The sequence below is a fragment of the Oncorhynchus masou genome, chromosome 18, assembly GCF_036934945.1.
Source record: "Oncorhynchus masou masou isolate Uvic2021 chromosome 18, UVic_Omas_1.1, whole genome shotgun sequence".
Classification (NCBI taxonomy): domain Eukaryota; kingdom Metazoa; phylum Chordata; class Actinopteri; order Salmoniformes; family Salmonidae; genus Oncorhynchus; species Oncorhynchus masou.
In genome coordinates this window covers 62478068-62501851 of record NC_088229.1, presented here as the reverse complement: position 1 = coordinate 62501851, position 23784 = coordinate 62478068, and the positions used below count along the sequence as shown (strand labels likewise).

The 23784-nt window shown below is 43.7% G+C and overlaps 1 protein-coding gene across 2 annotated transcripts in view; it reads right to left on the bottom strand.

Annotated features, from left to right (window-relative positions):
• The window catches only part of LOC135505079 (zinc transporter ZIP11-like), a 143989-nt gene that overhangs the window by 107596 nt on the left and 12609 nt on the right, over positions 1–23784 (bottom strand). For both annotated transcript variants that reach the window (XM_064924151.1, XM_064924152.1), the window contains exon 4: positions 11798–11956. In XM_064924151.1, coding sequence (XP_064780223.1) covers positions 11798–11956 — 159 coding nt within the window. The remainder of the gene's footprint in view (positions 1–11797; positions 11957–23784) is intronic.

Genomic DNA, 23784 nt, shown 5'->3' with positions numbered 1-23784 from the left:
ATAACTAACTCACTCAAAACAGGAACATTTTACATTTGGCTAGAAATTCAAAAGGAAATTATTTAAACCAAGATAAATTTCCTCCTGTGTTCCACCTACAGCTGAAGTCGGAAATTTACATACACTTAGGTTGGAGACATTAAAACTCGTTTTTCAACCACTCCACAAATGTATTGTTAACAAACTATAGTTTTGGCAAGTCGGTTAGGACATCTACTTCGTACATGACACAAGTCATTTTTCCAACAATTGTTTACAGACAGATTATTTCACTTATAATTCACTGTATCACAATTCCAGTGGGTCAGAAGTTTACATACACTAAGTTGACTGTGCCTTTAAACAGCTTGGAAAATTCCAGAAAATGATGTCATGGCTTTAGAAGCTTCAGACATCATTTGAGTCAATTGGAGGTGTACCTGTGGATGTATTTCAAGGCCTACCTTCAAACTAGTGTCTCTTTCCTTGACATCATGGGAAAATCTAAATAAAATCAGCCACAAGTCTGGTTCACCATTGGGAGCAATTTTCAAATGCCTGAAGGTACCACGTTCATCTGTACAAATAATAGCATGCAAATATAAACAACATGGGACCATGCAGCTGTCATACCACTCAAGAAGGAGACGCGTTCTGTCTCCTAGAGATGAACTTACTTTGGTGCGAAAAGTGAAAATCAATCCCAGAACAACAGCAAAAGGACCTTGTGAAGATGCTGGAGGAAACAGGTATAAAAATATCTATATCCACAGCAAAACGAGTCCTATATTGACATAACCTGAAAGGTCGCTAAGCAAGGAAGAAGCCACTGCTCCAAAACCGCTATAAAAAAGCCAGACTACAATTTGCAACTGCACATGGGGACAAAGATCATACTTTTTGGAAAAATGTCCTCTGGTCTGATGAAACAAAAATAGAACTGTTTGACCATAATGATCATTGTTATGTTTTGAGGAAAAGGGGGAGGCTTGCAAGCCGAAGAACACCCTCCCAACCGTGATGCACGGGGGTGGCAGCATCATGTTGTGGGGGTGCTTTGCTGCAGGAGGGACTGGTGTACTTCACAAAATAGATGGCAGCATGAGGTAAGAAAATGATGTGGATATATTGAAGCAACCTCTCAAGACATCAGTCAGAAAGTTAAAGCTTGGTTGCAAATGGGTCTTCCAAAAGGACAATGACCCCAAGCATACTTCCAAAGTTGTGGCAAAATTGCTTAAGGACAAAACAGGCCTACAAACCTGACTCAGTTACACCAGCTCTGTCAGGAGGAATGGGCCAAAATTCACACAACTTATTGTGGGAAGCTTGTGGAAGGCTACCCGAAACGTTTGACCCAAGTTAAACAATTTAAAGGCAATGCTACCAAATACTAACTGAGTGTATGTAAACTTCTGACCCACTGGGAATGTGATGAAAGAAATAAAAGCAGAAATAAATCACTCTACTATTATTCTGACATTTCACATTTTTAAAATAAAAAGAGGTGATCTGACTGACCTAAGACAGGGATTTTTTACTAGGATTATATGTCAGGAATTGTGAAAAACTGAGTTTAAATGTATTAGTATAAGGTGTATGTAAACTTCTGACTTCAACACTAAATATCCCCCCACTAGAATCCCATACTTTAATGTAGACGGCTTCTCCATCCTGGAAGGGGAAATCAATCATGTCCAGACCCAAGGACATGTACTTGTCTGTGGCAAACTAAATTCCAGAACTGGACAAGAACCTGACACCCTCAGCACAGATGGGGACAAACACACCTACTATACATGGAGGTGACAGCATTCCCTCCCCCATATGCCCCCCTTGGCACAACTATGACAACACAAACAACAAAAACGGGTCACAACTCCTGCAGCTCTGTTGCAAGGTAGGCTTCAATGTTAGGCTTCGAGGGGACTCCACCATTAGGTACACCTATAGCTTATCTCTTGGCAGTAGTCCTGTAGACTACTTTATCAATGACCTCAAAAAAGCTGCACTTTCCTTGAATTATTTGTGGGTGTGTAATCGTGTGCGTCTCATATGGTCATCAGGAAGTGAATCTCAGTTTCCACATTTTGTGGGCAGTGTGCACATAGCCGGTCTTCTCTTGAGCCAGGTCTGCCTAAGGCTGCCTTTCTCAATAGTAAGGCTATGGTCACTGAATCTGTACAAAGTCAAAGATTTCCTTAATTTTGGGTCAGTCACAGTGGTCAGGTATTCTGCCGCTGTGTACGCTCTGTTTAGGGCCATATAGCATCATAGTTTGCTCAGTTTTTCTGAAATTTATTTTCAATGTGTCAAGCAATTATCTTTTTATTTTCTCATGATTTAGTTGGGTCTAATTGTGTTGCTGTCCTGGGGTTCTTTTCTGGATTTTGATCAATTGCGGACACCAGCCTAATTCTGCTCTGCATGCATTAGTTGTTGTTTTACATTGTACATGGAGGATAAGTATGTAAAATTTTGTGTTCCTTTTGATGGCATAGAAGGCCCATCTTGCCATGTCTCTCAGATCGTTCACAACTTTGTGGAAGTTAACTGGGGCGCTGATTAGGTTGAGGTCTGTATAGTTTTTGTGTGCTCTAGGGCAACAGTGTCTAGAGGGAATTTGTATGTGTGGTCCTGGCAACTGGATCTTTTCAAATCAAATCAAATTTTATTTGTCACATACACATGGTTAGCAGATGTTAATGCGAGTGTAGCGGAATGCTTGTGCATCGAGTTCTGACAACGAGTAATCTAACCTAACAATTTCACAACAACTACCTTATACACACAAGTGTAAAGGGATGAAGAATATGTACAGTGCCTTGCGAAATAATTCGGCCCCCTTGAACTTTGCGACCTTTTGCCACATTTCAGGCTTCAAACATAAAGATATAAAACTGTTTTTTATTGTGAAGAATCAACAACAAGTGGGACACAATCATGAAGTGGAACGACATTTATTGGATATTTCAAACTTTTTTAACAAATCAAAAACTGAAAAATTGGGCGTGCAAAATTATTCAGCCCCTTTACTTTCAGTGCAGCAAACTCTCTCCAGACGTTCAGTGAGGATCTCTGAATGTTCCAATGTTGACCTAAATGACTAATGATGATAAATACAATCCACCTGTGTGTAATCAAGTCTCCGTATAAATGCACCTGCACTGTGATAGTCTCAGAGGTCCGTTAAAAGCGCAGAGAGCATCATGAAGAACAAGGAACACACCAGGCAGGTCCGAGATACTGTTGTGAAGAAGTTTAAAGCCGGATTTGGATACAAAAAGATTTCCCAAGCTTTAAACATCCCAAGGAGCACTGTGCAAGCGATAATATTGAAATGGAAGGAGTATCAGACCACTGCAAATCTACCAAGACCTGGCCGTCCCTCTAAACTTTCAGCTCATACAAGGAGAAGACTGATCAGAGATGCAGCCAAGAGGCCCATGATCACTCTGGATGAACTGCAGAGATCTACACCTGAGGTGGGAGACTCTGTCCATAGGACAACAATCAGTCTTATATTGCACAAATCTGGCTTTTATGGAAGAGTGGCAAGAAGAAAGCCATTTCTTAAAGATATCCATAAAAAGTGTTGTTTAAAGTTTACCACAAGCCACCTGGGAGACACACCAAACATGTGGAAGAAGGTGCTCTGGTCAGATGAAACCAAAATTGAACTTTTTGGCAACACACCATCCCCACTGTCAAATATAGTGGTGGCAGCATCATGGTTTGGGCCTGCTTTTCTTCAGCAGGGACAGGGAAGATGGTTAAAATTGATGGGAAGATGGATGGAGCCAAATACAGGACCATTCTGGAAGAAAACATGGAGTCTGCAAAAGACCTGAGACTGGGACGGATATTTGTCTTCCAACAAGACAATGATCCAAAACATAAAGCAAAATCTACAATGGAATGGTTCAAAAATAAACATATCCAGGTGTTAGAATGGCCAAGTCAAAGTCCAGACCTGAATCCAATCGAGAATCTGTGGAAAGAACTGAAAACTGCTGTTCACAAATGTTCTCCATCCAACCTCACTGAGCTCGAGCTGTTTTGCAAGGAGGAATGGGAAAAAAATTCAGTCTCTCGATGTGCAAAACTGATAGAGACATACCCCAAGCAACTTACAGCTGTAATCGCAGCAAAAGGTGGCGCTACAAAGTATTAACTTAAGGGGGCTGAATAATTTTGCACACCCAATTTCAGTTTTTGATTTGTTAAAAAAGTTTGAAATATCCAATAAATGTCGTTCCACTTCATGATTGTGTCCCACTTATTGTTGATTCTTCACAAAAAAATACAGTTTTATATCTTTATGTTTGAAGCCAGAAATGTGGCAAAAGGTCGTAAAGTTCAAGGGGGCCGAATACTTTCGCAAGGCACTGTACATAACGGCATAGGCAAGATGCAGTAGATGGTATCGAGTACAATATATACACATATGAGATGAGTAATGTAGGGTATGTAAACATTATATTAAGTGGCATTGTTTAAAGTGTCTAGTGATACATTTTTCCAATATTAAAGTGGCTGGAGTTGAGTCAGCCTTCTGGATGATAGCTGGGTAAACAGGCAGTGGCTCGGGTGGTTGTTGTCCTTGATCTTTATGGCCTTCCTGTGACATCGGATGGTGTAGGTGACCTGGAGGGCAGGTAGTTTGCCCCGGGTGATGCGTTGTGCAGACCTCACTACCCTCTGGAGAGCCTTACGGTTGTGGGCGGAGCAGTTTCCATACTAGGCGGTGATACAGCCCGACAGGATGCTCTCGATTGTGCATCTGTAAAAGTTAGTGAGTGCTTTTGGTGACAAGCCGAATTTCTTCAGCCTCCTGAGGTTGAAGAGGAGCTGCTGAGCCTTCTTCACCACGCTGTCTGTGTGGGTGGACCAATTCATTTTGTCCGTGATGTGTACGCCGAGGAACTTAAAACTTACTACCCTCTCCACTACTGTTCCGTCGATGTGGATAGGGGGGTGCTCCCTCTGCTGTTTCCTGAAGTCCACGATCATCTCCTTTGTTTTGTTGACATTGAGAGTGAGGTTATTTTCCTGACACCACACTCCGAGGGCCCTCACCTCCTCCCTGTAGGCAGTCTCGTCGTTGTTGGTAATCAAGCCTACCACTGTTGTGTCGTCCGCAAACTTGATGATTGAGTCGGAGGCGTGCATGGCCACGCAGTCGTGGGTGAACAGGGAATACAGGAGAGGGCTCAGAATGCACCCTTGTGGGGCCCCAGTGTTGAGGATCAGTGGGGTGGAGATGTTGTTACCTACCCTCACCACCTGGGGGCGGCCCGTCAGGAAGTCCAGTACCCAGTTCCCAGGGTCTCGAGCTTGATGACGAGTTTGGAGGGTATGATGGTGTTAAATGCTGAGCTGTAGTCGATGAACAGCATTCTCACATAGGTATCCCTCTTGTCCAGATGGGTTAGGGCAGTGTGGTTGCGATTGCGTCGTCTGTGGACCTATTGGGGCGGTAAGCAAATTGGAGTGGGTCTAGGGTGTCAGGTAGGGTGGAGGTGATATGGTCCTTGACTAGTCTCTCAATTCCGTCATAACGAAGTGCTTTGAGTGATACGGGGAAGTAGTCGTTTAGCTGAGTTAGCTTTCTTGGGAACGGTAACAATGGTGGCGTAATATGCGTCGTGAGAAGTTAGAATAACAATGATCCAGGGTTTTACCAGCCCTGGTAGCACAATCGATATGCTGATAGAATTTAGGGAGTCTTGTTTTCAGATTATCCTTGTTAAAATCCCCAGCTACAATGAACGCAGCCTCAGGATGTGTAGTTTCCAGTTTACATAGAGTCAAATAAAGTTTGTTCAGGGCCGTCGATGTGTCTGCTTGGGGGGAATATATGCGGCTGTGATTATAATCGAAGAGAATTCTCTTGGTAGATAATGCAGTCGACATTTGATTGTGAGGAATTCTAAGTCAGGTGAACAGAAGGACTTGAGTTCCTGTATGTTGCTATGATCACACCATGTCTCGTTAATCATAAGGATACACCCCGCCCCTCTTCTTACCAGAAAGAACAGCTGAACAGCTGAAAACTGCTGATCTGATTAAAGAAGCAATATCTGGAGCATCAGCATTTGTGGGTTCAATTGCAGGTTCAAAATGGCCAGAAACAAAGACCTTTCTTCTTAAACTTGTCAGTCTATTCTTGTTCTGAGAAATTAAGGCTATTACATGTGAGAAATTGCCATACAATGTGTACATCTCCCTTTACAGAACAGAGCAAACTGTCTCTAACCAGAATAGAAAGGAGTGGGAGGCCCCAGTGAACAACTGAGCAAGAGGACAAGTACATTAGTGTCTAGTTTGAGAAAGACGCCTCACAAGTCCTCAACCAGCAATCGAACCCACAAATGCTGATGCTCCAGATACTCAACTAGTCTAAAGGCCAGTTTTATTGATCTTTAAATCAGATCAAAATTTTTTAGCTGTGCTAACATAATTTCAAAAGGGTTTTCTAATGATCAATTAGCCTTTTAAAATTATAAACTTGGATTAGCTGACACAACGTGCCATTGGAACACAGGAGTGATGATTGCTGATAATGGGCCTCTGTACACATGTAGATATTCATTAAAAAATCTGCCTTTCCAGATACAATAGTCATTTACAACATTAACAATGTCTACAATGATTTCTGATCAATTTTAGGTTGTTTTAATGGACAAAAAATATGCTTCTCTTTTAAAAACGAGGACATTTCCAAGTGACCCTAAACATTTGAACGGTGGTGTATCTTGAAGAGGGTGGGACTTAAGCTGCATCCCTGTCTCAACCCACAACCCTGTGGAAAGAAATGTGTTTGACAATTTTATCCGCACACTTGTTGCTTGTGTGCATTGATTTTATCATGTTGTAAGCTTTTTTCCCCCAACACCACTTACCATCAATTTATATAGCATGCCAAATTGATTCAAAAGCTTTTATTAAATCAACAAAGCACAAGAAGACTTTGCTGTTGTTTGGTTTGTCAAATAGGGTGTGCTAATTTGATATTTGCTCAGTGCATTGTTTTCACTGAGGAAATGTATGAGTCTGCTGTTAATTCTCCCTCTCCCTGTTCCCCCAAAGTGTCTGCAATTCTCATCCATGGCTGCACAAACATAATTAATCACCATGCCTATTGGCCACAGTATGAAAAGGCTGCTGAGACAGATAGGCAAGCAGACCTGCCATCACCCCTGCTGTCGTTCCAAGTGACCCGGCCCTTTGATGGAGTCAGATGGGAGAGCTCATTACGTCCTTTAGGGGTGGACAGGGAAGCAAGCACTGCCTGCTGTGTTAAAACAGGCTGATTAATTCAGGTCACAGTTTAGTAATGAGGTCAGTTTTACCATTTCATGAAATTAATAAAGCCTATCTAGCCTCCACAAACAAACCTGTTGAAATATCCCGATTATGTTACAGGCTATCCAAGCAACACCTCATCTCAGGGTATCCCCATCACAATAATTAGCACTATAGTCAACCTACTCCTCTCACAAATCACATTCTCTCTTGTTAGGATTGTCTTCTGAAAACGGCTAATTCTTACTGTGGGTTCTGTAACCACGGTAACACGCTGTGTCCCTCTCGGAGGTTGTGGCTGGAACCCGGGCCCACCCGTAGCTCTGCCTCCTCACCAGGAGTCCTGCAGAGCTGAGAGTCTTGGTATTTCAGAACATAAGGCTGTTTGTTATAGACCTAATGGCTACACCTGCACTGTATGACATTATACTAGGGCCCAGAAGAGTGATGTATACATTTCATTTTTAATATGACAACTAGGCTAACAAAGCAAGTTATGCGTTTTTCATTCAGATGTTACTTATTCATCTTTAGGTTCCGTGGTTGCCAACCTTGGGTTATTTACTCCTGCCAATTTAATATTTAATTGTTTTTGTGTGTACACATTTTACTTCAAACTTAATGTAGCTTATCAAGTCTCGATTGTAAATATCCTGAAATCCTATCCCGAAAATGCTAACCTGGACAATTAAACCAACTTAATCAACCTGCTTCAATATCCCAGAGCTACTCACTGATATTCTTAGGAAGTTTTCAACAGATGCGGACACCCATTACTTTGTCGTTGCCAGAGGATGCCAGAAGACGCCTAAGAGGGAAGCGAGCAGGTCGTAACTCCCGGGATATTCAAACTATTGTTGGAAATAAACTCTCCTCTGAGCGCCCCATGAACTTTAAACAATGCACTCCACCAAAACTTAATTCACATCCAGACCACCACCCACAAGAACCCAGGACAATTTACCAAGCGAAAAGCCATCCGTCGTGAAAGACATTTTATTCTAACCAGACTGCTCATCTAAAAAAAGAAAACCCAAAACAGTGGCACAGACAAACAGGTGGCTGGAATGAAAAAAGGACCCTCTCTAAAAATCAATATTCCTGACTATGTTCAAAACAACAAAGTTGGAATAGCAAATCAAATTAAAACAACCGGATGACTCAGGTCAGCCAATCACTAACCCCCGTGGACACAACAACCCTATCAGCCTTCCTACCTATCCCGCAGCCTCTCCCGGAACTCAAACCCAGGGAGGTGTATGATAAGCCGCGTGTGGTAAAAATCAACAAAGCCCCCAGCCCCGACGGCGTGCCACAGCGGATCCTACAAGAATTTGCATGCAGCGTCTGTGACATCCTCAATTCTTCACTCCAGCTAGGTGAATTCCCCTCCCAGTGGAAAGAAGCCACAGTCCTGCACATCCCCAAGACCCACCCTCCGTTGGTCAACTAGCTACGGCCAATATCTCGGACACCACAACCACCAAAATTGCTGAGAACGTCGCTGCCACCTGGATGAAAGAAGACAGTTTGGAAGCCGACCAGAAAGATCAAGTTCCCACACACTCGTTACCCTCCTGGACTGTTTATACAAGCAATCAGACATCCCATCACCCATAACCACCCTCATCACCACTGACTTTTCCAAAGGCATTTGACAATTTATTTATTTTGAAAAACAAATCGACCACCACCGTAACCATTGAATGCCTAATCCAACGGTGTCAGACCTGCCCTCCAAGCAGCCAACAACAGGTACGCTACCAAGACAGTCTCTCAGACTGGCGGGCAGTGTGGCTCAAGGTACATCCCTCTCATCTTCCTTGGGGTCATAGACAGTGTAGCCCGGGATGCTGACAATAGGTGGCAATATGTTGCTGATCCAAATCTGGTCCACACGTGTACAACAGGAAACATCAGCACACCTCAGCAGGCCCTGAACAACTTTGACACGTGGGTTCATGTAAGCAGAATGTTACTGAATCCTGCCTCTCCGGATCGAGGGCCAGAATCTCAAAGTGTGTGATAGTGTGAATATTTTAGGGGTAATTGTACAGGAGGACTTACAATGGGGTGAGCAGGTTGTTACTATGGTAACCAAGAGCAACATAAAACTTTTCTCCTTCGCTGCCTTAAAAAGGTTTGATTTGTCACAGGAAGACCGGATGAGCATTTACACAGGCAACATACGCCCCACCCTGGAGAATCCCGCTCCAGCATGGCACAGCCCACTGACCCAGGCCCAGTCTGATGACCTGGAGCATATTCAAGAGAGAGCATGCCGCACCATCCTAGGAGAATAATCCAGTTATATTCAGGCACGTCAGACCCTACCCTGGCTTCATGAAAGAACAGACACAACTCTGCATCGACTTCGCTGTCAGCTTCAGTGACTGGCTACCCCCCTGACTCGAACCAAAGCGACAGGCAAGAACATCGCCGCCAAAACAAACTGACCATAACAAAGTGTAGAACTGAACAGTACATGAAGTCAACAATCCCACATTTCTGCTCATTGACTAACGAGTCACTTTAAGACTACAGGACATGATCGATGTACATTATTTTTTACTCTTAATTTTTTTATGTGTTGCTCTTATCCATTAAATAGGTTGTATGCTCATGGATTACAGTTTGTATTGACTGCTATGAGTGTAAAAAATGTCATAAAAAAACAGTTGGTTAAGATCTCAATTTTCCTTTCAAATAAATGACCAGAGAATGTGTTGCAAGATAAAGGAGAAGCTTTCAGTGGTCTCTAGGTGTAGTCATGGGTATTCATCAAACGCTGGGGTATAAATATTCTGAAAGTCAACACTGACGGTGATCAACAGGGTACTATCGTAAATACGGGCAACAATGATTTGGCCTAAACATTCTGACCATTCATTTTCAGAAGAGACAGGCACCCGAGAGACGGCAAACATGGAAGATGTAATCTGTTTGAGGGGCTGAACATGTTGGCATTGTTACACTCAGCCCTTGCTGTGGATGGGAACTAATGTTATCTCCCATGATGCAACACTCCCATTGTGAGGGGCAAAATCCTGTGACCCGATTTGTAACTTGTGCACAGCTGTGATTGCCATGGATACCACTAGACATGGGGTAATTAGTGTGCTTATTACACAGGTGTGATAAGAAGCTAACATCATAGAAACTCCAGTCAACCCAGCTACCTGGCTGGATAGCTTAATCAAGTCTAGAAGGATGTTCTTTTAGAGAGGAGAGGTGTGCAGATGTGCAATGCACAAAATAGCCTGAGAATAAGATGCAGGCCTAGCTATTGTTTGACCAGGTCCAGTTAAGTCAGTAGCATCTCCGTGACAAAGAGCTTGCCTTCAGATACTGAGATACTGTGCCTGGTCCTATGACACTTAATCCTGCAACAGCTTGCTCCACCGTCACCCAACCTCCTGACGTTTGTTTCCCCTTATCCTAGAGACGCTGCCGGCACGCAAAAGACCGGGACTAGGGAAACTGTAGCTTTGATAGGGGAGAGAAAGCGAGAGAGATAGATGCAGAGAGTTCCAGGAACAGGGCAGCGCTTATCACCAGGTTGAAGGGGTTCATCAAGGGGTTGACAGACTCGGGCGATGCTGCTGCTAGGCTAGCACTGCCTTCTCTAGTGTTCTGCTCTTCCCTCTCTCATTCAAGGCCCAGTGTTTGCTTAGGAGCCAGTAAAAGTGACACCAGCAGCTGTCCAAACAACCCGGTCCGACCCCCAATGGGGGCACCCTGGCCCCCCGCCAAGACCCCACATCTCCCCCTCCCCATTTCTACGCTGCTCTGTCCTCCCACTGTCCACACTAGGTAAACTAGAGGAGATTAGTAGGAGCAGGAGGAGAAGGTAGAAGAGGTCGAGAAAAAGGAGGAGCAGCAGGAGGGGGAGGAAGAAGATGAGGAGGAAGGGGGAAAGGAGAAGATGGTGAGGACCACTGTAATGATTTGTGATTATGTCTAATCACTGTGGAAGAATGTGGGGTGTTAGAATAGTTTAACAAATGGCATACTTTCAGTTTAGCTTACTTCAATTGACCACCAACTGCATCCTACTTACATTTTTGATAAATTGATCAGTGGTACTCCCACTGAGCTAGTGCAGAACGGAAACCACTGTATTTAACAGAATCAAGTAACCTAATTTCCCATCTAAATGGGAGCATCCACTGCCATGTAAAAAAATAGGTTGTTGTGACTTGGTGAAGCAGAAAACCTGTAATTGCCTGAGTGATTACACTTAAATGGGCTTCAAACCACTCTCTCACGGCACTACTGTCTGAAAAGACCAGGCCAGCAAATTGTGGCTTATAACTCTCTCCCTCCATCCCTTATCCTGTACTGCCTATACCACATTTCCAACAGGTAGGCCTATATTACCTGTGGTTTATGCACAATTTAAACAGTGTATTGAGGCCAATTTTTTAGGCTATTGAGTTTGACATGGCATGTCAGAGTGCTATGTATGTGTGAAGAAATATCCTCTCCGGGAGGCTGCAGCAGGACTCACCAGAGCAGGCATCATGAGGTCAGCCAGGTACACGAAGGCCGCTCCCAGGGCGAAGCCCACCGCCACGGGGACAAAAGCAAACGAGCCGTACTTCCCCGAATCCTCCGCCATGTCTATGGCCGGAGCCAGCAATGACCAATAGGACGCCGCCAACATCACCTGAGGGAGAAGCAAAAAGGAAGTCACAGTTAGTGGGAATTATTATCTGCTGTTTTCAGTGAGTCAGCCTTCAACTCCGAGTGGGGACGTTCAGTTGGCGTCAAAACACCACAGTGTTCACCAAAACAGAAAGACGATAGAAAAAGTCCTTGGAACGGGGATGTTGTGGAATGATTAAGGTGACCGCATTCCCTCAGAAACATTTGGAATGAGGGCATGAATTGAATGCAGTAACACAAATAACGAAAGGGGGCAGAGGGCAAAAAATAAACAACGCCTTTAAAATTGAAAAAAGGCCTGAAGAAATCTTGCTAAAGAGATAAGACTCTCCAAGTCTGCAACTGTGACTCAGTGGACAGTTTCCTTTGGGGTGTGAATTTTGAGTGGACAGTAACTGGAAGGGAAGCACAATTCTCCTAGACTTCGTCACTGGAGATGTCTCAGTTTACCCATGGAAGATTTGATTTCACACACACACACACACACACAGCCACCCAATAGTCGCCTGGAATATGTCACACACACACACACACATATGCCTTGGCACTTTCCACAGTACACAGGGGTGGATGATTGAATAATGCACACACACGTCTGGGGTTTCGGCCCTCACACTCCCCGATGGCTCAGGAGGAGCGAGTGTGTACACCGTACTGTTCAGTTCAAAGGGAACCTCCACAAAAGCCGCCAACCTCAGAGCATCCAACACACTACTTCCCAATAGCTTGATCAAAGACTCATTAATTCAACCTTCCACTAGGGCACAGCAGAGGAATAATGAGAAGCAAAGCCCACGGAGAGGAGTGTGTGTTGAGTTTCGGTCTCACCGATGGCATTATCTCAGCTCCTCTGGGAACAAGAAATAATAGCATTGGATAGCACCCATGGCAAAAACAGGATTGGTCACCAGCCGACTCGCTTCAGGCAACGGATTAAGACCTAATTCGGAGTCATCAATACGACTTGTTTGTTCATAGTGCCACCGGTACCGGCAGTGGGCTCAAATAATGTCCCTATTTAAAGACTGTTCGCAGGCAAGGACATTGCAGTGGTCCTATAAAAACACACATCCCATCATGCACTTCTCTGCCTAATAAGGTGAGGCTTATAGGTTGATTAGAGGTTTGTGATCATGTTAATTACCCTCAAACTGGAACAATTATCATTTACATGCTAAAACACACGACACAGCTGCACTAGTGAGAAAAGGCAAAGCAATCCCTTGTGTGGAGCTCACTAATGTACTGACTGCACATGTACAATATGGTGAAGGCTGACAAACAACCATGGTATGATTCATATCATCTGACTTCATGCACCCCACGAGCTGCTACCAAAATAACTCAACACTTAGTATTGTCATTCCATGCGCATTGCCCTTCGTACGCATTTAGACAGTGAAGCTACCATTTTACGTCTCTTTACTCCAGCATTTTTGAATTTGAGATCAAATGTTTCATATGAAGCGACAGTTTAGAATGTCACTTTTTATTTTATGGTATTTCATACATTTATTTTTTACCGTTTAGAAATGTACTTTAAATATCTAGTCCCCCTCATTTTGGGGCGGCAGGTAGCCTAGTGGTTAGAGCGTTGGGCCAGTAATCGAAAGGTTGCTGGATCGAATCCCAGAGGTGACAACGTAAAAATCTGTCGTTCTGCTCGAGAACAAGGCAGTTAACACATTGTTCCCCGGTCGGCAGTCATTGTAAATAAGAATTTGTTCTTAACTGACTTGCCTAGTTAAATAAAATAAAAGTATTAAAAAAATTGATAATGTCGTAAGTATTTGGACAAAATTCAAGTCGTCAAAAGTTTAGTATTTGATCCCATATTCTAACACCCACTGACTACATCAAGCTAGTGACTCTACACACTAGCTGGATGCATTTGCAGAGGGGGATATTTTAAGATAGTCTTTGAAGAGGTAGTGTTTCAGGTGCATTTGGAAGATGGGCAGGGACTCTGCTATTCTAGCTTCAGGGGGAAGCTGGTTCCACCATTTGGGTGGCAGGACTAAGAAGAGTGAGTGGGAGGTTCAAGAGACCAGAAGCTGGCAGAACGAAGTGCTCGGGTTGGGGTGTAGGGATTGAGCAAAGCCTGAAGGTAGGGAGGGGCAGTTCCTCTTGCTGTTCCGTAGGTAATCACCATGGTGGATGCGAGCTTCGACTGGAAGTCAGTGGAGTGTGCGGAGGAGCGTGGTGACATGGGAGAACTTGGGAAGGTTGGACACCAGGCGGGCTGCAGAGTTCTGGATAAGTTGCAGTGGTTTGATGGCACAAGCAGGGAGCCCAGCCAAAAGGGAGTTGCAGTAGTCTAGACGGGAGGTGACAAGTGCCTGGATGAGGACGTGCGCCACTTCCTGTGTGAGGTAGAGTCGTACTCTACGGATGTTGTAGATCATGAACCTCATTACTTTGATGTTGCAGAGAACGACAGTGTGTTGTCCAGGGTCACGCCAAGATTCTTTGCACTCTGGGAGGGCGACACTGTGGAGTTGTCAAACTTGATGAAGAGGTTTTTGAGCGGGCAGGCCATCGCCGGGATGAAGAGCATCTCTGTCTTGTCGATGTTGAGCTTGAGGTGGTGGGTCGACATCCAAACTGAGATATCTTAACTAACAAAAGTGGCCACATCTCTCACAAAATCTGATCATAAATTAAATTACGGATAATTATAAGGGAGCAGGAGAATTTGAAAATTGGCTACAATAATTACAAGGACTTTTCAAGCACCAAATTGAGGATTTTCAAGCTTGGCTATTCCAGTACTCGAAATTCAAGTTGAAGTAGGCTACTTCAAGCCCCTTGTAATGTTTAAAACTGCAGGACTAACATGGAAAACAAAATGTATGTTATTTCATTACCAGATCATGTTGCGATTATGCCCACTAGGCTATGTATGCTGAACAAAAATATAAACACAACATACAAAGATTTAGTTACAGTTCATATCAGGAAATCAGTCAATTTAAATAAATTACGCCCTAATATATGGATTTCGCATAGAGTTGATCAGGCTGCTGATTGTGGCCTCTGGAATGTTGTCCCAGTCTTCTTCTATGGCTGTGCGAAGTTGCTGAATATTGGCGGGAACTGGAACACTTGGTTGTACACCTCGATCCAGAGAATCTCAAACATGCTTAATGGGTGATGTGTGGGTGAGTATGCAGGCCATGGAAGAACTGGGACAGTTTCAGCTTCTAGGAATTCTGTACAGATCCGTACAACATGCGGCTGTGCAATATCATGCTGAAACGAAAGGATGGCTGATAAATGGCACGATAACGGGCCTCAGAATCTCATCCCGGTATCTCTGTGCATACAAATTGCCATCGATAAAACGCAATTGTGTTCGTTGTCCGTAGCTTATGCCAGCCCATAACATAACCCCACCACCACGGGGTACTCTGTTCACAATGTTGACATCAAATCAAATTGTATTAGCCCCATGCGCCGAATACAACCTAACATTGAAGTGTTTATTTACAAGCCCCTAACCAACAATGAGTTTTAAAAAATATGAATAAGAAATAAAAGTAGTTAAAGAGCAGCAGTAAAATAACAATAGCGAGACTATATACAGGGGGTAACGGTCCAGAGTCAATGTGCGGGGGCACCGGTTAGTCGAGGTAGAGTTATTAAAGTGACTATGCATAGATAAAGACAGAGTATCTGATGATTAAATTACTGAACAAATCATTTTAAAATGGAACTGTAACGAAGTAAACTTATACTCTATTTTATTATATCTGATTAACAATATGAGTTCATAAGAAGGGATTGTGTGACACGGACAAGGAATAATTAAAGTTAATGAACACCATTCCAACCAGGCAGAAACTAATGGGTTGTGGATTAAGTAAGCAGATAGTTCAACCATAAGGTAGTTAACCTGACGAAACTGAGCTCTGGGGTTTTTAGATAAGGAAGTGAGTGCATTCCTAGGTTCTCTGTAAATTAGAACTGTCAGCTAAGTGGTGATCGATAATGTTGGGGGGTCAAAAGTTAATTTGGTTATGTTGTGTGACCTGTGAGTGTGTTAGTAAGTAAGAATGAACTATTAACCTCACTTTGTCCAGGTCGAGAGGAGGGGTTTCTGTTAAGCAATGAAATTATGTCATGTTATTGTATATAAACTGTTGCTCCTGGTAAAGTGGCAGCACGCTCCGGGAATAAATTCTGTTACCTATTATTGAAATGGCTGGTCTCCGTCTATTTTATGTAAACAAGAATCTTACAAATTCTCATAAAATAGATTAAGGGTTTTCAATTAATGAAAACACATTGGCATAATTAAATTACAGTAACAGTATCCGCTGCGTAAAAGGGGTGGGGGGCAATGCCATTTAGTCTGGGTAGCCATTTAAATAGATGTTCAGGAGTTTTATGGCTTGGGGTAGAGGCTGTTCAGAAGTCTCTTGGACCTAGACTTGGCACTCCGGTACCACTTGCCGTGCGGTAGCAGAGAGAACAGTCAATTGACAATTTTTTAGGGCCTTCCTCTGACACCGCCTGGTATAGAGGTCCTATATGGCAGGAAGCTTGGTCCGGTGATGTACTGGGCAGGACGCACGAACCTCTGTAATGCCTTGCGGTCGGAGGCCAAGCAGTTGCCATACCAGGCAGTGATGCAATCAGTCAGGATGCTCTCAATGGTGCAGCTGTCGAACCTTTTGAGGATCTGGGGACCCATGCCAAATCATTTAAGTCTCCTGAGGGGGAATAGGTTTTGTAGTGTCCTCTTCACAACCTTCTTGGTGTGCTTGGACCATGTTAGTTTGCTGGTGATGTGGACACCAAGGAACTTGAAGCTCTCAACCTGCTCCACTACAGCCCCGTCAATGAGAATGGGGGCGTGTTCGGTCCTCCTTTTCCACAATCATCTCCTTTGTCTTGATCACGTTGAGGGAGAGGTTGTTGTCCTGGCACCACACAGCCACGTCTCTGACCTCCTCCCTATAGGCTGTTGGTGATCAGGCCTACAACTGTTGTGTCATCAGCAAACTTGATGGTGTTGGAGTCGTGCCAGGCCGTGCAGTCATGAGTGAACAGGGAGTACAGGAAGGGACTGAGCACGCACCCCTGAGGGGCCCCTGTGTTGAGGATCAGCGTGGTGGAAGTGTTGTTACCTGCCCTTAATGCCTGGGGGCAGCCCATCAGGAAGTCCATGATTCAGTTGCAGAGGGAGGTGTTTAGTCCCAGGGTCCTTAGCTTATTGATGAGCTTTGAGGACACTATGGTGTTGAACGCTGAGCTGTAGTTAATGAATAGCATTCTCACATAGGGGTTCCTTTTGTCCAGGTAGGAAAGGGCAGTGTGGAGTGCAATGAAGATTGCATTGTGTGTAGATCTGTCAGGGCGGTAGGCAAATTGGAGTGAGTCTATGGTTTCTGGGATAATAGTGTTGATGTGAACCATGACCAACCTTTTTAAGCATTTCATGGGTACAGACGTGAGTGCTACAGGTTAGTAGTCATTTAGGCAGGTTACCTTAGTGTTCTTGGGCACAGGCACTATGGTGGTCTGCTTAAAACATGTTGGTATTACAGACTCGGACAGGGAGAGGTTGAAAATGTCAGTGAAGACACTTGCTAGTTGGTCAGCGCATGCTCGCAGTAGACGTCCTCGTAATCAGTCTGGCCCTGCGGCCTTGTGAATGTTGACCTGTTTAAAAGGTCTTACTCATATCAGCTGTGGAGAGCGTGATTACATAGCCGTCCGGAACAGCTGGTGCTCTCATGCATGTTCCAGTGTTATTTCCCCCGGAGTGAGCATAGAAGTAGTTAAACTCATCTGGTAGGCTCGTGTCACTGGGCAGCTCTTGGCTGTGATTCCCTTTGTCGTCTAATGGTTTGCAAGCTCTGCCTCATCTGACAAGCGTCAGAGCCGGTGCAGTATGACTCAATCTTAGTCCTGTATTGACACTTTGCTTGTTTGATGGTTCGTCGGAGGGAAAAGTGGGATTTCTTAAAAGCTTCTGGGTTAGAGTCCTGCTCCTTGAAAGCGGAAGCTCTAGCCTTTAGCTCAGTGCGGATGTTGCCTGTAATCCATGGCTTCTGGTTATGGTATGTACGTACAGTCACTGTGGAGACGACGTCATCGATGCACTTATTGATGAAGCCAATGACTGACGTGGTGTACTCCTCAATGCCAAAGGAAGTATCCCAGAACATATTCCAGTCTGTGATAGCAAAACAGTCCTGTAGCTTAGCAACTGCTTCATTTGACCACTTTTTTATTGACCGAATCACTGGTGCTTCCTGCCTTATTTTTTACATGTAAGCAAGAATCAGGAGGATAGAATTACGGTCAGAATTGCCAAATGGAGGACGAGGGAGAGCTTTGTACACGTCTCTGTGCGTGGAGTAAAGTTGGTCTAGAGTTTGTTCCCCTCTGGTTACACATTTAACATGCTGGTAGAAATTTGGTAGAACTGATTTAAGTTTCCCTGCATTAAAATCCCCGGTCACTCGGAGCGCCACCTCTGGGTGAGCGTTTTCCTGTTTGCTTATGGCAGAATACAGCTCATTGAGTGCAGTCTTAGTGTCAGCATCGGTCTGTGGTGTTATGTAGACAGCTTTGAAAAATACAGATGAAAACTCTCTAGGCAGAGTGTGGTCTAAAGCTTATGAGATACTCTACATCAGACGAGCAAAACCTTGAGACTTCCTTAGATATCATGCACCAGCTGTCGTTTACATTATTGCATAGTCTGCCCCCTTGTCTTACCAGACACCACTTTTCTATTCTGCCAATACAGTGTATAACCAGCCAGCTGTATGTTGATAATGTCATCGTTCAGCCAACGACTCCATGAAGCATAAGATATTAGTTTGATGTCCCATTGGTAGTTTAATCTTCCTCGTATGTTGTCAAATTTTATTTGCCAATGTTTGCACGTAAGTTAGAAGAACAGAAGGATGGGCTACGAATTCTCAGAAGGCCGCCTGACCTTCATCCCTTTTTTCTCCGTAGTCTCTTCATGCAAATGACAGGGATTTGGGCCTGTTCCCAGGAAAGCAGTATGTCGTTCATGTCGGACTCGTTAAAAAAAAAAAAAAAAAAAAGCTTCTTCCAGTTCGTGGTGAGTAATCGCTGTTCTGATGTCCAGAAGTTATTTTCGTTCATAAGAGACGGTAGCAGCAACATTGTGTACAAAATAAGTTTCAAACAACGCAAAGTGTACCTTGTGGGCGAGCGGTTTGTTGATGTGCACACGACACCATACAACACCTGGTCTGTGGTTGAGGCCGGTTGGACGTACTGTTAAATTCTCTAAAACAAGGTTGGAGGTGACTTATGGTAGAGAAATTAACATTCAATTTCCTGGCAACAGCTCTGGTGGACATTCCTGCAGTCAGCATGCCAATTTCACGCTCCTCAACACGTGAGACATCTGTGGTATTGGGTTGAGACAAAACTGCACATTTTAGAGAGGCATTTTATTGTCCCCAGCACAAGGTCCAGTTCTGTAATGATCATGCTTGTTTAATCAGCTTCTTGATATGCCAGGTGGTTGGATTATATTGACAAAGGAGAAATGCTCACGAACAGGGATGTAAACAGATTTGCACACAAAATCTGAGAAAGAAGCTTTTTGTGCGTTTGGAAATTTCTGGGATCTTTGATTTTATAAAACATGGGACCAACACGTTATATGTTGAGTTTATATTTTTGTTCAGTATAATTTGTTGTTATTATATCCATAACAATTCATAGGAATAGCGTTGGGTGTTGTGCAATAGTCTATCCTACACAATTGCGAACAGTGGAGTCCGTGTCCAACCCGAGGCACAAAAACATATGGAAAACAAGCTCTTTACCTTGATGCGTGGTCTGTTAAATCTAACGAGACCCTGCTGTAAATCAAGCAGATAAGATGATCAACATCAATTCGCAGGGATATTAGATCCAACCACAGTCTTCACCAGCGTAACGAATGAGACACCAAACTATTCTTGACATTACTCACAAACACCTTTTTCCCAGCACTTGGGCTGTTGTTGCATCGCATGCACTATCACCAAAGCTGTTCGTCACTTGACTGTTATTCAGAAAATTTGAACGATGTGTGAAAATAATCACCAAATGCACATTCAACAAGTATCAAGGTAAGGTGATTCTTTTGGTTAAAACCATTAGATTTCTGCAATCACATACATTTTGGGGGATTTGTGTGCCTATGAAAACTGTTTTCACCCCGTAACATAAGGAGACTCAAAATTTTACATAGTTACACTGCATTTCTGAGATCTCTATACAAAAAAACTGTCAGAGACATAGATCCAGGATTCTTACAAGGTCCAATGTCTAATTGAACTACTTAATGCATAATATGTGGTAAAAAAAGGCAACTAACACTGGCATAAATGCAACGACAGAAAAGTAATGTTTTATGTCACACGATTTTTGACAAATCCGTTAAGACACCAACCATAAGAAAGGGTTAAACATGTGTTTTCAATAAAATAGGTAATTTTCTTGAATAGATCTAGACTCAGCAAAAAAAGGAAACGTCCCTTTTTCAGGACCCTGTCTTTCAAAGAGAATTCGTAAAAATCCAAATAACTTCACAGATCTTCATTGTAAAGTATTTAAACACTGTTTCCCATGCTTGTTCAATGAACCATAAACAATTAATGAACATGCACCTGTGGGAACGGTCGTTAAAACACTAACAGCTTACAGACGGTAGGCAATTAAGGTAACAGTTATGAAAAATTAGGACACTAAAGAGGCCTTTCTATTGACTCTGGAAAACACCAAAAGAAAGATGCCCAGGGTCCCTGCTCATCTGCGTGAATGTGCCTTAGGCATGCTGCAAGGAGGCATGACGACTGCAGATGAGGCCATGGCAATAAATTGCAATGTCCGTACTGTGAGATGCCGAAGACAGCCCTACAGGGAGACAGGACGGACAACTGATGGTCCTCGCAATAGCAAACCACGTGTAACAACACTTGCACAGGATCGGTACATCCAAACATCAAACCTGCGGGACAGGTACAGGATGGCAACAACTGCCCGAGTTACACCAGGAACGCATAATCCCTCCATCAGTGCTCAGACTGTCCGCAATAAGCTGAGAGAGACTGGATTGAGGGCTTGTAGGCCTGTTGTAAGGCAGGTCCTCGCCAGACATCAATGGCAACAACGTCACCGTCTCTGGACTAGCAAAAAGTGCCCTTCACTGATGAGTCGCGGTTTTGTCTCACCAGGGGTGATGGTCGGATTTGCGTTTATCGTTGAAGGAAAGAGCGTTACACCAAGGCCTGTACTCTGGAGCGGGATCGATTTGGAAGTGGAGTGTCCGTCACGGTCTGGGTCGGTGTGTCACAGCATCATCGGATTGAGCTTGTCATTGCAAGCAATCACAACGCTGTGCGTTACAGGGAAGACATTCTCCTCCCTTATGTGGTACCCTTCCTGACATGACCCTCCAGCATGACAATGCCACCAGCCATACTGCTCGTTCTGTGAGCTATTTCCTGCAAGACATGAATGTCACTGTTCTGCCATGGCCAGCGAAGACCCCGGATCTCAATCTCATTGAGCACGTCTGGGACATGTTGGATCGGAGGGTTATGGCTAGGGCCATATATAACAATTATTGGATTGGATTAGGAGGACCAAACAATTACAAAGGGGAAAGAATCTCAAACATAGCCAGCGATAGTATCTGGTCATAACGGGAAGAAAATCTACTGACTCATACTTCCAATAATGGGCTGAAAATAACCCAATGAGTATCAAATAAATAAGATGGCCTTGGTTACATGGCCACAGAGATGACAAGTGTCTGCACAAAGAGACTCATTTCTATCGTTTCAATTAACCCACTGTGGTATCGTTTAACAACATTACTCCGGCCTCCCCTGAACTCAGCTGCCAATGAACTACCTCTGTGCTCCATCCAGAGAGCACCAACCCCAACCTGAACCCCAGCTAAAAAGGTGTGAGATTGGTTGGTCACACCTTATTTGAATGACAGTCTTCCAGTCCTCAGTGTTGTATCTAAACCACATGATCTTGGGTGAACTCAACTAGATGGACACTTGTAGACTGTCACACTCAACGCCAACGCTCTTTAACCACCCTAAAGACTTACTGTAATCAGACCTCTCCCTCGCTCTCATATAGAGGTAGTCTAATAACCTAATTTATGACCTATAGCCCAAACTCTTAATTCATCTTATTAATGGGTGTGTAATGTGTTAACATCTTACAGGCTGGGGCTCTGAGCTATTGGCTGGGTTTGTCTGACATTGCATATTTATCCAATTATTACGCTCCGGTTTTTTTCCAAATGGAGCCACCAGGTTTAAACTTAGCTTCTGGAAGACAAAAAGCCTTGATTTGTTATTGATGACAGCCATTATTCCATCAACGGCTGGATGCGAGAGGCAAGCTTCAACAGGCAGCTCCGTCAGTCAGTCTGTCCGGGGGAGTGATTAGTTCTTCACAATATGGAGTTGTTTTTTTGTGTTACCCTGACTTCCTTCCTGCTGCATCAATTATTTAGAAACCTAGTCTCGCTCTCAGGTTTTGGGGACTGAAAAAGTGAACACGGAGGCTTTTCGTTGACAACTACCATTATCAGCAACTGAGGCTCCACTGGCAATGGCAGAGTAACCTGTAATTATGACTTGCCCAGACATTTTTCCTCACCCTGGGTGGAGGAAAGAATGCACATCTCCACAGTATATCTGGGGTCAATTATAGAACTCAGATAAGGTTTTAGGGACTGAACAATGAACACGCTCTTCCTCATTGCCTTTCATCAAAGGGGCTCCACTAACGATGATGACACAGTCACCTGGTTGAACAAATAGATATTTTCGCAATTATTATTTCAATGTGATGTTCTTCTTCACCCTGGGTGGAGGATAAATGGGGTCAATTAGATGTATAAATCTGGGGTCAATTGCTCAGTCAGTTACACCACACAGCAAAGAGGTCTCCTTGTCATGGAGGTCTTGGCAAGAAATAGATGATTGGGATGGAGTCACCTGTTGCTCAAGGACAGAAAGTAGTCTGAAGTCTGTCGCGGCATAAATCAGTCCCCTATTGGTAATATGGCTCTGGTCTCCCTGGGTCGGACATCTGAGGAAAATTGACAATTCCACCTGAGCGTTTAGCTGCTAATTACAGTGTCTTAGACTTGGTCTGGGGTCCGGAGACTAGGGAGACGTAGGCTGTATTAATTTCCCCCAAGAGATCTCGCGGCCTTATGGTTAACACAAAAAAAGCCATCAGAGAAATTGAGCTGCGACAGTGGAGTCCTCGAGATTTTGAAGCATGGACGACCTTCCTGTACGATCCGGAGCCGAGCGTCATTTCTCTATCAGCCTAAGGTCTCAACAAGCATCAGGTATTAAGGTGAGAATAATGGATGCTAGTTTCAGAGGTTTGATACACTGATACAGTGTTGTGATGTAGCTATGAAAATAGGTTTGATCATTGGCATTGTCACTGGCTATCACAAAGATATCATTCTCTTTGAACAAACACTTGTGTTTTATGACTGAGCTGCACATAGCTTGGTTGCCACGTTGATCGCACTTCAGAGGGCATGATACAGTGCCGTGAAAGAGATCTCTACTTTTGCATATTTTGATACTAAATGTTATCAGATCTTCAACCAAAACCTAATATTAGATAAAGGGAGCATGAGTAAACAAATAACACAACATTTAAACTTGTTTACATTTATTTCAGAAATAAAGTTATGAAACACCCAATGCCCCTGTGTGAAAAAGTAATTGCCCCCTTACACTCAATAACTGGTTGTGCCACCATTAGCTGCAATGACTCCAACCAAACGCT